This window comes from Anabrus simplex, chromosome 6 (genome assembly GCF_040414725.1).
Source record: "Anabrus simplex isolate iqAnaSimp1 chromosome 6, ASM4041472v1, whole genome shotgun sequence".
Lineage (NCBI taxonomy): Eukaryota > Metazoa > Arthropoda > Insecta > Orthoptera > Tettigoniidae > Anabrus > Anabrus simplex.
Window position 1 is genome coordinate 194,482,781 of NC_090270.1, and position 16,827 is coordinate 194,499,607.

General features: G+C 40.2%; 1 protein-coding gene across 2 annotated transcripts in view; it reads right to left on the bottom strand.

The window, feature by feature from the left end:
• The window catches only part of LOC136876300 (tRNA (guanine(26)-N(2))-dimethyltransferase), a 96,239-nt gene extending 92,125 nt beyond the window's left edge, over positions 1-4,114 (bottom strand). The window contains exons 1-2 of one of the 2 annotated variants that reach the window (XM_067150132.2): positions 3,863-4,114; positions 3,606-3,784 (exon numbers count right to left, since the gene is read on the bottom strand). In XM_067150132.2, the coding sequence (XP_067006233.2) occupies positions 3,606-3,784; positions 3,863-3,937 (254 nt within the window). In that variant the 5' untranslated portion in view covers positions 3,938-4,114. The remainder of the gene's footprint in view (positions 1-3,605; positions 3,785-3,862) is intronic. The other variant, XM_067150133.2, reaches the window with a different exon arrangement.
• Positions 4,115-16,827: the final 12,713 nt, after the last annotated feature.

A 16,827-nucleotide genomic window follows, 5' to 3' on the forward strand; every position in this document is an offset into this window, starting at 1 on the left:
CAGTCCTGCCCTGTTCGTTGTACACTTCAAGACTTGATTCAAGCCACTGAAGAGGGAATTTCTGTTGCCCATTTCTGGGCAGACATTGTGTGAAACATGTTTTGTGACATAAAATGTATTCTGTTTTATTTGTATATAATACCTTATTTATATTTTTAAGTTTCTCAACACTCTGACACGAAATAAATAAATAAATAAATAGATTTCATCAATGGCAAAGGGTAAAAATACTGTCATCAATGCACAATCATTTATCCACAGAGAGATCAATAAAGGATTTATTGATTTTAAATAGCTGTCCAAGAAGCAATCAGCTATACAAAGACTGAAATACCTTGATATTGCTTGACAGTGCTTTACACTTCCAGTCAACTTGTCAGAACCTAAATAGCCTTGTAGAATCTTAAAACTAATCTTAAAAGACAGCTTCCCTCTTAAAGTGGCTGTTATCTACGGTGAAAACCCAAGGAGCATTAATAAAGAGTATAGTCCATACTAGGAAACCACAAAACCAACCTCTTATAGTATTTACAGTCAATTTACATACATTCTTTGACAGACTTTGTCACTATCTACAACTTATTTAGGCCTATAGTATCTAAATAAAAAAATCTCTGTGGCACTGTAATAATTTTTGTAACATACACGTTCATGAAGTTACAATTACATGCTTGTAACTTTCACAATGTTGGAGGATACAGCATGTTCATTATGCGTATGGGTCCGGTGCTTTGGCCGAACGGTCATTGTACTGATCTTAGATTCTGAGGGCTCTAGGTTCGATTCTCAGCCAGGCTGGGGGATCTTAATTCCATTTAGTTAATTCCTGTAGCTCAGGGGCAAAGCAATTCTGTTTGTTTTAAAACACATCAACTATATATATCACATCATAATAAAACCACTCCACAGAAAAGCACAATAGTGAAAGCATCCCTCTACATAGGGTTAGTGTCAGGAGACATTTGGCCAAGAAACTAGGCTAAATTCATTCAAAGTGCCAAAAACCAGGAAATTTGGAAAAGGTCAGTAGGAAGATGATGTTCACTGAGTGTGTAAATGGTGTAATGGGTCACATGATGCCTCAGAACTGTAGATTTTCAGGAAAGCTTGGAATCAGAGAATAAAAGCATTAAGCATACTTTTACACAGTAGGAGTACAGTTCTTGAAAAATGTCAAAGTGGAAAAGAGGGTGGGTAAAGCTGAGAAAACCACATAAAAAATCACCTAAGCCAGGTACCGTCAATTATGATAAAATACTTTCAGAGCCAGCCTGCTCGGTGCCCTGGACAGGCAGAAGCAGCTCAGTGAGCAACAGGGAGAATGTTCCTGACATCATGCATACCAAAGCTCAGCAGTGATTCATGTTATTTCTCATACCACACCACATTCAAGCCCAGTAGATATAAAATTTTCATTCAACATGGGAAATAGTTCAGTAGCCTACAACAAAGGATATTGAAATACATTCCCTTTTAAGAATAAACAAACAAACTAACAAACTGTATTTTCATACAATAAATGTGACAAGTGCCCCATGTAAATGTAACAAAAAATGTATTTAGGAAATAATGCATAATGCTATACCTTTCCTTTGTATATGCACGATTCTCTTGCCATGTTAACGTGTTACTACGAACTTGGAAATTTATCGAACATTTCCCTTGATAATTTATTCCAATCCCTTACTCCTCATCCTATTAATGAATATTTGCCCCGATCTGTCCTCCTGAATTCCAACTTTATCTTCATATTATGATCTTTACTTTTAAAACCTCCACACAAGCTTGTTCTTCCATGCCAACTCACCACTGACAGCTTGACACATGCCACGTACCCGTAGTTTAGCATCTTATCTCCTTACTCCCAAGTCTTCCTAACGCAAAGTTTGCAACATTTTAGTAACACTACTCTTTTGTCAGAAATCCTGACTGACTGGAAATGTATCTACATGGAAAGTGAATTATATTTTGAGCATTTATAGGCCTACATTCAGTTAACTTTCCAACAAAATTATTTCTTACGTGAAACGATACATAGATTGAAATATACTCAAACTGTAGATCAGCACGTCAAAAATTTAACATTTCTTCAGCTTAACCCAGTCTCAGGGATCAATGGAGAAAACTAGCTAAGTTTTTGTTTTGCCCTGGGGTTTAAAACCAGATGCCCTTCCTAATGCCACATGATTTTTCAGGTGAGAATTCGACCCCAAGACTGACTAGGACTAGAACCTCAGCCGTCTGAACCATCTCACCACAGCAATTGGGTACATGAATGTGTGAAACATGAACCACACGTTGACAATAACCATAGGCCTACATTTAATAAAATAGAAGATTTTAACAAGATACTAAATGTATTCTAATTTATATAACTCACTAATGTTTAATCAAGTTGAAAGTTGTACAATTTACAGGTTAGTCTCAAAGTTATCCGGGTTTAAATAGACATTTCATGCCTTTGCTGGGGAGACCTAGTGTTTACAATGAACTATGTCTTCTGGTCTGGGCTAGAGCAATTTTGTTACTTTCATCGATCTGTCTCAGTTTTATCCTTGGCTTTGACAATATGAAAGTCACTGAGGTAGGCTTATGAGCGATGCTAGTAATGGCAATTTATCGTTACTTTACTTCTCGCAGCCCAGCACTCGCTACATTCAGCTGCGCGCGGAACGACTGTCGTTTGTTTACACACTCGCGGCCTTCTCGGGAAGGATGTTGTGAAGCTATGCTCATAGCTACCAACCTCTGTACTGAGGAACTAACGAGTGAGGTGCTTCGATAGCTGGTGGTGGTGATTATTGTTACACGATTGGTCTGGACGGTTAGGATTCTTGCGTTAGACAAGACGATTGGTCTGGGTGGTTAGGATTCTTGCCGTGGACAAGACCATTGGTCTGGACGGTTAGAAGTCGCGAAGCGGCCCTAGGCCTCTAGTTTCATGTGGTAACACGATTGGTCTGGACTGGTTCTTGCCGTACAGACGGTTAGCATAAGACCTGGACAAGACCATTGGTCTGACTGGTTCTTGCCGTAATACCAATGGTCCGTTATTGGACATTATAAATTTTCCAGCTAACTCATTCCTGGTTGCCAGCGTTTCGCCCTCGTGTGCTAGGCTGGGCTCACCAGTTGGTTAGGATAGGATCTGGACAAGACCATTGGTCCGGACGGTTAAAGCCGCATTACTATTTTACATGGTGTTTTCTGTTTGTGCTTTTATTCAGCCGGGATTGGTAACGCAATGTATTTATCAGCATTGATGGCAATGACGTCACATTCCGTTCACCATGACCAATGAGAATGCAAGAAGCTACTTTAGCCATGGACGATGGCGGCTACTGCTCTTTATTAGGTTATAAAAGTAAATATACTTCTTGGGGCGGGCTGGTGGGTTCCTACACATGGCAATGACCACATCTCTCCTCTAAAAGGAATTCCAAGTAAGATTTGCATTATTTTCACTTCCTTATAATGTTATAAACGTTGGGCTGTGGGATGTAAAGTTATACCGCTGTTTAGGACCTAACTAGCCTTTGGTCTGAGGACTGAACATACAAGCAGACATTTCTTAACATCTAATAAATATGTAGCTAATACATTACCTCAGATCGCGATTAAATTCCTGAACAGGGTTGTAGAATACATTCTTTGAAGAAGGTACCGCTATTTCAGCTTGGCCTTCTTTGATAAAAGCAGCCTGCTGCGAGCCAGAATCAGCATTTAACACCACAGTGTTCTTAACCTCTGAATCACAACTCATGTTGTTAATATATCGGGAGAGCTAAGAAATTAAACAACTTTGCTGTATTATGAGCACTACCGAAACATTGTAAACAAAACACCCTCATATTTCACTTACAGAATAAGAAATACATTTTCTATTAGAGTTTGTTCTCCATGGCACGTTGGACATGCGAATAAACGTAATCCACATAACTAAAACTTGTCCGTCCTACTTATAAAAAGAAATATCGTACATGTCATAATTAGACAACCACCGAACACCACACAATCGCCCAACCTAAATCATACGAATCATTCATCCACGAACGAATAAAACTTTGCACATGTGAACACGACGAACATAACCTCTTACCCTTAAAAAAATAAATGAATAGTGAATACCGTATATCACTGCCTGCTCGATCTGCATCCGATGGCTGCTCATACCAAAGAGAATATACTATACTATACTCATACTACACTCCTCTTTGGCTTTGGCTTATACTGCCTGCTCATTACAACATTTTAACAGGGCTCTAAATGAAACACTCATCAAATTATTCTCCAGAGCAACGAGCTAGAATAACATAGAGAGGCGGAAGCGCTGCCTGGGTGAACCTAATAGAACGAACGTCTGCCATGTTTCCTATTGTCACACAAGCAAGGGGGCATGGCCTTTAAATGACGAAAAGTGTAGAAAATACGCATTTTAGAATCGCTGGGGGAGAATTAAAGTCCGTTGCCGAAAGCTTGAAGCATGAAAGCGAATATCGCCACTTCATCTATTGGGGCACGAGGCCAATATCACGACCAGTTGATTGTAGGGTAGTTCGAAATCATCGCACACTGACATACAAATAGGCCTCGAAATCGGAACAAGAGCGTTACCCTGCTTGGCTGTTGTGGTTAAGCGTAAATTAGAATAAAAACGATGGACATAAATATTAATGACAGGAAACGTTAAAATCATAGGGACCTATAATAGGTTACAACCTCATTCTGTTAATATTTTTAAAATTATTGCATCCTCATGAGTACTGTGTTCCTTTTTAAATCTGTTTACCCTTCCGGGTTGGTTTTTCCCACGGACTCAGCGACGGATCCCACCTCTACCACCTCAAGGACAGTGTTCTGGAGAGTGATACATTGGGTCGGGGGATACAACTGTGAGGGAGGGCTGCACCTGCTATGCTGAACAGGGGCCTTGTGGGGGGGGAGAAGGAAGCGGCCGTGGCCTTAAGTTAGGTACCATGCCTGGAGGAGAAGTGGGAAACCACGGAAAATCACTTCGAGGATGGCTGAGGTGGGAGTCGAACCCACTTCTACTCAGTGATAGAATCGCGTTACAGCCCTCGTGCCCCTTTTCAAATTTCGTGGCGGAGCTGGGAATCGAACCCGGGGTTCCAGGGGTGGCAACTGCTCACGCTAACCAGTGCACCACAGAGGCGGCCCATGAATACTTTACCACAATAATCGTTTAGTGTAATTATTTATTATAATATAGGGGGGATATCATGTTTCTCCCATTACCATATCATACTGGGATTACTAGCTTGAAAGTTGTCCATTATGAAGTGTGGCATAGTTTTAAAAACCAAGGCAACAGACATCTACAATAAAGGCTGTATACATTTCAAAAATAGCAGTAAAATGCTGTATTTATCATACTTGGTGTACGTTTGAACGAAATGAGTGATTTTTTGTGGTTACGTTTTCTTGGTGGTGGGCGTTCCATTTCCTTTATTTGTAAATGTGAATGAAAATTAAATAGGGCTGGAAATGTACAGAGGATAAGCAACTGAATTGAGTGGGATACCATTTATCTCTTTTCACCCTCACAACGCATTGTTCAGTTAATTCCTTGTTCTTTAAACGAAATCTGAAACAAAATTCGACAAATAATTACCGTGGCTATCCGCACTTTCGCTAAGTAAACAATAAAATGGATTTAATTACAAACAGAAATTACAAAAAGGAATCTCGGCTATAATTCAGTAACACTTACTTAAAGTACGATATATCCTTGGTTTTATTTCTCCGATTAGTACAACCATACGCTGAGCTTACGGCTGGCATTCTTGAAAGCGAGAATCTATCTTTTCACTCCTTAAAACTTGGGAATTAAATTGGCATGCACGATCTCCCTGTCACCTCAACATATGCTCTCGCGCCAATTCGCTTTGTTTTGACAACCGTTAACATGGCTGCCCCTTATCAACTTGCTTCAAGCAGGGAGCGCTGATGTCAGGTGTACAGCCCCTCTATGTTATTCTAGCTCGTTGCTCCAGAGCAATCCCTCTATAGGAATTTGGATCAAGCAAGTTACCCTTTCCTTTGTATAAGACCTTCAATGTGGAGGTTTTCCATGCTTTGGGGATGTCTCCTAGTAACAAGCAGAGGTTCATGAGATTCGTTATGGATTTCCATCCATTTGTTGAAGCTTTAATGTGTTCACTGAAAATGCCATCAGGGCCCGGTGCTTTTCCATCTTTTAGTTTGAGTATAGTGTCAGAGACTTCTTTTTGTGAGAATAGGGTGATGCCTCCCCTATCTGCTTCAACGTATTTTCTTGGATAGGCTGTTACGGATCTTTGTTGGTTTAGGATGAGTGAGAAGTGCTTTTCCCATGTATTCATGTCTATTTTGCCAGTTGTTGGAACTTTACGTGGTTTTAATGTCATGAATGGGTCCTTCTTGGCTTCGTCAGCCATCTTCATTGCTTCAAGTTCAATATACTTGTTTCTAGAAGTCTTCAGTAGTTCTTTGTATTTCCTTCTGAGCTGACTGTAGTTAGTTAAGTCTTCTATATTCAGTGTTGTGGAATGCTCTAAGAGAAATATGCCTATAATTGACTTATGTTTAAATGACATGTAATCGCTTCATATACACAAATTGTGTGCTATTAAATTATATATAAATGAAACACTCTGTTTACAAATACTCACAGCAGGTGGCAGCACCAACCGCCTCCAGACCTGTCGGAATGAAATAGCGGGAAATAGGGTAGTACCGGTACTGTACTTATTTTCAGTGAAAATGGTGTACTGTTGCGTGCCTTTCTGCAAATCAAAGAAAGGGAAACCAGAATGCCGTGAAAATACCTTCAAGTACAGAATTGCGTCGAAAGAGGTTGAGTGTTATATCCAGGGAAGGAAACAGCAGGGGAAGTAAATGGATTCCTTTCTGATTATTCCGCGGTTTGCAATCTACATTTCGTAAATGACGATTTCAAAGTGACCAGCAAAACGCGAAAATTAAAAACAGGATCTGTACTCGGCCTTTTCCCTGATTATCCAGCTTATAAACAACCGCTAATTTCAGCGGATACAGAGGCAGGCCTAAATATTAGTAACAACGAACCGTGTGACGTTGGTTGTCAAGTTGATGGATGACAGCAGCATGGAAAGTCTAAAGAGAACAAATAAAACGCTTCGTGTTGCGCTATTCAGAATGAAGAAGAAAATAGTAGATCTGCAAGAAAAACTACACCGATCAAATAAACAGCTTGAATTGTAATACTCAACTCAAACCACTGAACATTATAAAGGAACTGTTGATGGTGAGGGTGTTGAAAAGGCCATTTATCTTCAAGATCAAGTGAATAACTTTCAGAAACTGCGCCAAGTATGGTCTAAAAAAACAAACAAAAAAACGTAAGTTATTTCATTCCCACCGCGAGCGCGGCGGGCGGGCAATCAGCCGAACTAGCGGCTCTTAGGCCTTGCAAATCAAAAAGGGAGAGTGAGATTAACAAGAAATGGCAAGTGTGTTATGCACATACGTAAAATAAAGTGTAGAATGTCCCAGCGCAGGGGGATACATTAAAATTGTGAAAATCCTGAGCATTTCTTACACTGAGCAACTAAAAAAAAAATAACAACAGAAATTGTCCTGCAGCTCTTCTTGCGCTGCTATGTTAACACCAGAGACACATACAAAATAAAAATAGAAAATAAACTCGACACAACGCCAAAAATATGAGTAAAATTGGAAGAGATTGTTCAATTGTCTTACAGAATACTTCAGCAGCGAGTGCGGTTAAGAACATCAAAGAAAAACTCACTGAGTACATGAGAACATGTAATATTTAGTGATATACGATAAAGGGAATAAGATCACACGAAAAGAAACTATAGCGACGTAACGAATAGAAACAAACACTGAGAGAAAGAAACGCGCGTGAATTACACTTTACTGACTCGGTTAAACACTAATTGAGGGCGCTTGTGGCGCCGGATCGTCGGTGGTGGACAAGAGGAGCAATACCGCTACCAGGAGCATCTTGAAAACGAAACATGAGTAGTATGATGATTATTATTATTAGTAGCAGTAGTAGTGAGGGGCGGTAAGTCTGGAAGAAAGTGGAAGCTAAGTAATGGGGGGTGGAAAGAGATGAGAATATTGAGGTTGTCGGTAAGGATGGCAGTAGCTAGGGGGGATAAAGTAAGGGCTTCAGTGACAATGGGATTATGATGGGAAATAGCGCGAGTGAGGTATTGGAATCGAAGAATATGAAGATGTGTAAATATGCCAGGAAAAGAGTAATAGGGACGGAAGTGGGAGGAGGGGGTGTCGTAAGGGAGGCGATAGGCTATACGGATTGCATGTCTGTCTAGTCGAGTCAGACGTAAGTACTCGGTTGGGTGGGCGTCGATCCAAGTCAAGGAGGCATAGGTGATGAGAGGTCGAATAAAGGGTTTATAAATATGGAGTATCTGAGGGGGGTGGGGAAAGACCCCACGTAGAACTGGTAAGGGATCGAAGGGCACTGAAACGCTGTGCGACTTTTTTATAAAGGGTCGTGAAGTGGTGGTTCCAACGGAAATTATTTTGAATTTGAATGCCGAGGTAGGTTAGTATTTGAGCTTCGGGGAAAGGGATGTTATACATTGTTAGTTGGATTTTATGGCGTAAGGGACACATGCGGGATTTAGCACGGAATACGACGAACTGAGTGTTGGTAGGATTTACAGAAAGGTGTCATTTATTCAACCAGGATTCAAGGGTGTTAAGACATTGTTGTGTGCGGCGAGTACGCGAAGTGTAAGTAGGACTGAAAGCAAGGATAGCTAGGTCATCAGCATATTGATAGAGACGGAGGGGAGACTGAGGATGGGGAATATCATATGTGAATAGAACATAAAGAAGCGGAGAGAGGGGTGAACCTTGAGCAAGGCCGGAGGTGTTAAGGAAAAGTATAGGAAAGCGAACCATGAATTTTAATAGTGGCTCTGCGAGAATGGAGATAGTTGGAAAAGAAACGAATGAAAGTGGTAGGAATAGGCAGATGACTAAGTTTAAATAAGAGGCCGGCATGCCAAACAGAATCAAAAGCTTTATCTACGTCAAGGCAAATTAGGGCAGCGGGTTTATGGGACTTCAAATAGGTGGACAGAGAGGCAGTGATATGAAATATGTGATCTTGAGTAGAGAAGTGAGAACGGGGACCGGCTTGGGAAGAAGGTAATAAGTTAAGAGAATGTAAATAATGGGACAGGCGGTTACTAAGAATGCCTTCAAACATTTTAGAGAGAACAGTGAGAAGAGAAATGGGGCGATAGGAGTGGATATCGGAGGGAGGTTTATGTGGTTTGAGAAAAAGGAGAATGATAGCATGGCCCCAATGTGGGGGATAAAAACCGGTATAGAGCATGGTATTATATAAAAAACAAAGAATATGAATGAGGAGTAGAGGGGCTTCGCGGATATGGCGATAGGTAAGGTGAGCGTGTCCAGGAGCGGTGTTACGTTTATGGCGTAAAAAAGGTCAGGATTTCAGTAGGGGTAAAAGGGGAATTGAGCGGATGGGAATAATCAGTATCACGAAAATGTAAAAAAGATGTTTGCAAATGTGGTTGATCAGGGTTAGCCTGTTGAGATATAAGCGGTTCGTCAGGGTGGGAATAGTGGGGGAGGGAAGGAGGGAAAAAAGACGTGAATAGTGATCGGCAAAAACGTCGGCTTTACCTTTGTCAGTAATAGGTGGGGAAGGGCTAAAATGAAGAGGATAAGTCAGGAGGGATTGATTCGTCTTAGTCAAGCGTCGAAAAGTTGTCCAGAATTTATGTGGTTCATGTACATCTTTGAGGTTATTACAAGCAGTCATCCATTGTCGTTTCTTAGGTGCTTTGATGTAAGACCGAGCGTGACGTAAGTGACGTCGATGTTCACGTAAAGTCACAGGATCACGAGTACGTAAGTAAAAGCGGAAATAGCCATGAGGAAGTTGAAGTAAAGAGAGAGCTTTAGGGGGAATAGGGGTTTGGAGAGGTGGTAAGAATGGCGAGGGATATGGCGTTGATCAGCAACAGAAAGGGCATGTTCTACTTGGGAGATTAAAGCTTTAAGGTTAGGAAGGGAGATAGGGGGAGGAAAGTCCTGAAGTAAGTCAGTGATTGCCGTACGATAGTTAGTCTAGTTTACCTGGGAAAACCGGCGGGTAGGGTGAGGGCGAGGGGGGAGAGAGCGAGTGGTATAGGAATAATTAGATACAGTAATTAGAGCTGGTGTATGGTCGGAATTTATAGGGAGAAGCTTATCAAGGGTGAGAGTGGAAAGGGATGGGGAAACTATGAGGGCATTAGGGGTAGAGTTGGAAATGGGACGGGTGGGGAAAGGGATCGGGATCTGCTCGCCCCGGATATGAGTAAGCATCGTATTAAAAGCAGTAACTTCAGTTGCAGTATATGAAGTAATATTGATGTCAGCGACAAAATATAGTGAGAGAAAGTGGTAGCGATATATCGAATGAAGTCGATCGGAGGAGGTGTACGAGGAGGGAGATAGAAAGTAACAAAAGTAATAGAAGTATTATTTTGGAGAAAGGTTTCTAAGATGAGATATTCAGAGAAGTTGTTATGGAAAGTGAAATAGTGACATTTAGCAGTAATACCGCGTTTAACTCCAACATCTACACCACCTCGAGATTCATATTGCCTATCAGCGCGATAGAGGCGATATTTCAGAAAATGGGGCTGTTGTTTATAGGTCAAAAATGTTTCGTTAAGAATGAAAATGTCCGGGGGGGGGGGGGGGTACAGATTTAGGGCGAAGTCCAGGAGAGCACGGCTGGTTTGAAGAGATTGAAGGTTAACGTAATATACCTGCAATATTTTATCTCATAAGGGGTACCGCGTTAAGGGGAAAAAGTGCAAAGTGCATCTTATTCCCCGAATACGCGACATCCACATGAGTATTTAGAACCAGCCGCGCTGCTAACTGGACCTGGGAGAGGATATGAGGCCGGTTAAATGGAAGAACGTTCTGGAGAACCATGGTGAGAAACCTGATAAGGTTCTCAGAACTGGTAGCGGGGAGGGAGGAGGAGGGGGCAGAGGTAGAAAGATCCTGTGAAATGACAGGGATGACATACTCAGGTTTAGTGGGATCAGGTACAGGGCGAGCACGACACTTGTAGGAAAAGGAGGGATGAGGTTGGTCACAATTCACGCATTTGGGAGAAGCCTTGTTGGTACACTGGGAAGTAGGATGCTCCTGACTACAGATACCACATACCTCGTATTCACACAGGGAGCACCTGGAGCGTGGTTATACCGGTGACACCGCTCACATCTGATCTGCTGGGGTGGCGCAGAGCGGGACGGTTCGACGTGGTGACGTTCACCGTAGATGACGACGCCGTCACGAAGCAGGGCATCCAGCGTAGCTACGTCCCTCGACAGCACACGGACGAGGGAGGTGGGGCCCTGAGAGTTGCGAATGCGGACCACCTTGTAGAAAGTATGACACTGAAGTTGGAGTTGGGCCGTAATTTCGTCTTCCGTCCAGTTTCTGTCCACCCCATAGGCGACCACAGATAAAAGAGGCATTGTACGAGATGATGGAGCAGAGCGCGAGCCGGTGTTTGCTGCGTTATGTTGGCAGCAGTAGCGTGTTTCCCAAAGTGTGCTAATCCGACGGTAGTGGATAGATGATTATAATAAGGTTTGCAAGTCTTGATATGGAAATAGCCGTCCCTAGAACGTTGCAGTTCAAGGTTATGGGAACTGAAGTCTGGAGTGAATCTGGACAGAATGGTGTATATAGTACGAGTATTAGCCTTGTCCGGGTCCACAGGCATAAGTTTAATAACGTAGAATGGTGCTGATGGCAGTGGTACAGGACTGACGACACTGCGTTGACGAAAAGCAGGATGTAAGGCTGGATTCTTCGCCACCGCAGCATAACTGCTTACATTGCGAGGCATGTATTCATTATTAGACGGAGGCAACCATGGCGGAAGATAGAAAGGCGCCACGACGTTGGCTGTGTTCAGATTCAGCAGCGGAGATATGCCGAGATCGGAAGGTGGTGCGTCAGAAATGGAACCCTGGCAAATAATGGAGTTTGGAGACGTGAAGGTAGAGCCTGATGAGAATGTTGATGAGGCTTGTCTTCAGCACATCGTTTCTTCCTGTCGCCTGTAAGTCCCGGAGAAATTTTCCTGGCCTGTTTTAGCGTTGTAGCGTCCATTTCACGAGGAGGAGACGGAGAACCTTTTTGACTCATAGTAGAAGCTTCCACAGCACGAAGCGTCGAGAATGTTCTAGAAGTTCTGGAAAACGACTCGAATGACATCCACAGATACCGACGCAGACTCTATATATATAGATGTTGGTCTGAGAAAACTACACGGCATTGTATTTGTTGGCGGATTGCTCTACTTATTAAGGTAGGGAAGTACCATACAGACAAAGTTTCCAGGTTTTCTTGATCGTCGAAATCTCTTTCTCGAAACGTTCTGGAGCTATAACCCTCTAGAGCACCACTTTAAACGTCAAATTCTTTAATTTTTCTGTTACTTTCAGATTTTAAATTTTGCCTGTATGCTTATCTAGTTGTATTCACGCAATAACTGGGTACGTCTAGTGCTGCCATCTAGTGGCAGATTGTTTGTAAGTCATGTTACACGTTTGAATGTGGAATGAGCAGGCAGTATAAGCAGCCATCGGATGCAGATCGAGTAGGCAGTGCCGTATATATATTAAATATCAAGGATCATCTAGACCTGCAGGTTATCGTGAGGAAGTTCACCAGAACGAACGGAGGATATGGATTTCTTGATGGAATAGATGGCTAAATTTGGTAGTCTGCGACATTGCTGACTGAGGAACAATTCACACATGGTGAGAGAGCAGCGGGAATGGATTATGTGCATAGTTCGGGTGATTTGGCAGGGAAAGGTTCAGCTAGATAGCTCTCACAGTAAAACGCCATCGTGAAAGTGCTGGTAGGAAAATAAATCTGTGGATTTTGAGCATACCGTACCCATTTACTTTGAATGGGCAGGCTGTCAAATTTAATGTTTTATTTATGGTTTGTGGGTTCGGTGTGGACTGAGATTACTACAAAACAGTAAAAGAGGTTATGTCTTTATGGTTATCGGTTTGTAGTTATTGATGATGGTTATGTACTTAAATGAATAATAGAAAAGGGATGGTGTGTTTATGTGTTTAATTAACACTCCAAGTATCGTGGGGACGAACGTAAAAGCATGAATAATAATCAGAGACAATATAGATAATATTAGAAGCACAGAATATCAATATATAGAAGTCTTCGAAACATAGACAAAGTTCAAGGAGTTTATAAACATATGAGTTTATACACATATATTAATACTCGAGGCCGCCACAGGTTAGGTAAGTCACTCTTCCTTTTCTTCCGTACTCATCGACCAATGGGAATACAATTTGTTAGCTGCAAACAAGGAAATCTGATCTTTTAAACAGTAGTATTTCTATATCAAGAAGATAACATGATAACTGACTGATATCAACATCTAGTTCCCATCAATTCAGGCACAGTTCAGAATATTAATTTCAGTATGAGTTGATTTTTAAAGCTGTCCAGATGTTAAGAAAGTATTACTTTCATCTCAAATACCTCTTCTGCATTTCTCTAAATTAATCGGGGAAACCAGATTAAGAAATGCAAGTGAATAATTCGAAATAATATTAAGTTTATTTAATAAATTTAAGCAATAAATTACAAAATACATGATGTACAATAGTTACATATTTTATAGGAAATGTTTTTCTGCGTTTTTCAGTGTCATTTGTGATTTTATTATACTTTGATATTTCTATCTTTACGATGGGAGGAAAACGAGATCAAATCCAACAGGAAAATAATTATCCTAAATTAATAATTTATTATTAAACGTGAGACAATAATTTACCATACCCTCATTTGTTGGACATATACATTTGTGTGTGGGGACTTTTATCTGCAAGTCTCGGCCATTGTTTGCATTGCCGTTAAATTATGTGCCTGAAACTGTGGCGATTAAAAATGTATCTTCTTGCCATTGTTACGTCGGTTGCTTCGAAATTCTGATTGGCTCAATAACCAAAATTTTGACTTGAGCGTGCGCAGTGTCGATCTTCAACTGAGCGACCCGCGGCTTGACTGGACTGAACGCCAGTCTGTTCCCGGCAGATCGCCAAGATGGACGCGTTTGGAGAAGTTGTGTACAAAATGCGATTGAAAGTTGTTGGAGTGGAGTTTGATAAACCAGGCTAATTGCCTCGTTAGTTAAGGCATTGCCTTAATTGTAGCGCAATAATGCTGTGTGTTTCATATTTACAGTTTTTTTAATATTAGTGTGACCGAACTATCTCAAGGAGGGTTCTTCATTACAAAATGGGCTAGAACGTAAGCTATTGGATTACAGTATATTAAATTGGACACCCAAAAATGTAAGTACAAGTATCTACTTAATTGTTTCGAAACTGTTCTGCTGCCGGATTATTTGGAGAAGAACGTGTGTATCAAGCTATCTGCGACAACTATTATATTAGAAGAAATGTTTTGGCAACGCTGTTAATATTACTTCGTCTCTACTCCGCTACTGTAATTGAAATTAGGCCTATAGTTTATGGACCTGGCGACCACCGTTTATTCATTAAATTAAGCTGGACTTTCTTCTTCATCGGACATTTTAATGATATAAATTGTATCTGCTAAATATTAAAATGTAACTTAACGTGATTTTGGTAATGTTCTATATCCAAATTATTCTTATGGAGTAATTCTGGAACATGGTATATGCGCGGGTGAGAGACCTATTATTCCATTACTTTAATTTAACTGAGATTATCGTTGTGCTGCCTTTTTCTGTTTCTTAAAGTTATTATTATTATTAATTTTGTTGGTGGATTACTTTTTACATTTCTTGGTTCATATTTGTGGCATCCGATGGACTGTTGACAACGTTTTGAAAGACGTTATGTACTAGTATTGTTTTCGTAATGGCTCATTGTTTAATTACTTAATGGGATGGTTTATTTCCGGTCTTATTCGGCCATTACCGTTTTCCAAGGCCTCCTAAAATTAAAATTGTGTAACCGGCATTTAAATCCTTTATTAATATTTTGGTTGGAAGAAATGTTAAATTTAAAAGACTATACATAATTATTGTAATATTCTGGTTATAATAAACTGGAATTTGTTCCCTATTTCTTGATGATACTTTTGCCCTCCTCAGATTATTCGCGTCCGTTTTTCTTTCCTTCTTCTTTCATTATTGCGTGCCATGTTTTTATCTGATCTCCGGTACGCTAATTTTGTGTGGGCTTTGCTATTGTCTCTTTAAGTCGGATGTTGGCTTCGGTTTTGGGAAGCTGTATGCTTCGTGTGTACCATTGTTTTGTTGTCTGTGAAATTTTAAGTGTTTCCCTTCGTAATTTGTAGTTTATTTGAGACATATTTTTATTCGGGTTCGTGCGATTTTCTCTTGTGTCCTTTCAATTATTTACGTGTGGAACTTTTTTTTGGGTCTGCTATCGTTGCCTTAAATATTGAGTGTGTTTCCGTGTTTCGGGATGATTGAAATCCTTGTGTACTGGTTCCGGAAGCAAATTCCAGTTTATTGTGATTAATTGTAGTATACTTACTCACAAAGAAAAGCTGGCCAGTTATGTAATTAATATTTAATGCACGGATCCGTTTTAACATTTGTCATTCATTGATTCCAAGGCAAACTGTAGCTTGTAATCTGAGTGTGTTTTCACGATTTTATTTATCCTAAAAATAGACATTTGTCTCCTAATTTAATGAGTTGAATTATACAATTGTTATCTTTCTTCTATTTACTTATTTATTACTACATAAAAATTATTTTACGTTGTTATCCGAGTGCGCACTCATAGTATATTTTGCTTTAAAAATTGATTTTTATCTATAATTTAAAGACATTATTTACAGATTTATTTTTTGCTCTGCAGTTTTCATTCCTAAATTCTGTTTAAATTTTTCCTAATTTTAAGTAAAGTTCAAGTTATTTAAACATTAATCTTGCTTTCATTTAGCAATCTTGACCTGGCAACCCCTCAAGTAGTTAGCTCGATCCAGTCCTTTCCCTTATGTTCTGTGCCCTCCACGCTGGTTTTGTTAATACTGCTCCTGCTCGATGGTAAGTATTTTGCTTCTTGTGCACATTTGGTTATATTTATGGGGTTTTATTATCATTCCTGTTTTTATCTTTGTCGGGTTGCAAAACGGAAATATGGTCCTCTCACCGATCGTGGATATATTAATACTGATTAAATGAATGTGTAATCTTCATTCAAATTTCAAACTCAGTGATCATCTATTTGAAATTGGGGCATTAATATACTTCAAAAGAATATCACCAGACACCAACTATTTTCAGATAATTGGTCTCGATTAACGGCTGCAGCTTTGAAGACCTTCGCCATACGTTTTAGAACTCAAAAGTGTACTAATTATTCTTCAACGTTTTTCCAGTTAATACTGGAGATGTTGGTTTCCAGAGTACTGTATATTGAATTTTTTTCAGGGCCGGTTCTAATTATGAAATATTGCTAGAGAAATATCTTTTTGTTTTGTAATGATTGAGATATTGAATAATTTTAATTGTTTTTGAACTGTAGGACGTTAAAATTTCCTGTGGTTCTCTGCAAACCCTAATGCTTTTGGAAGGAGGATGTCGAAGACACTATTCATATTGTTGTAGAATCTATCTAGACTACAATCTCCTGTGTCTCCGACGTTTCGCAAGTGATATTAGAAAGAATTAGCTCTGACATTACGACATCACCAGATATTATGATCTCTTGGAATACCTGTGAATCCATA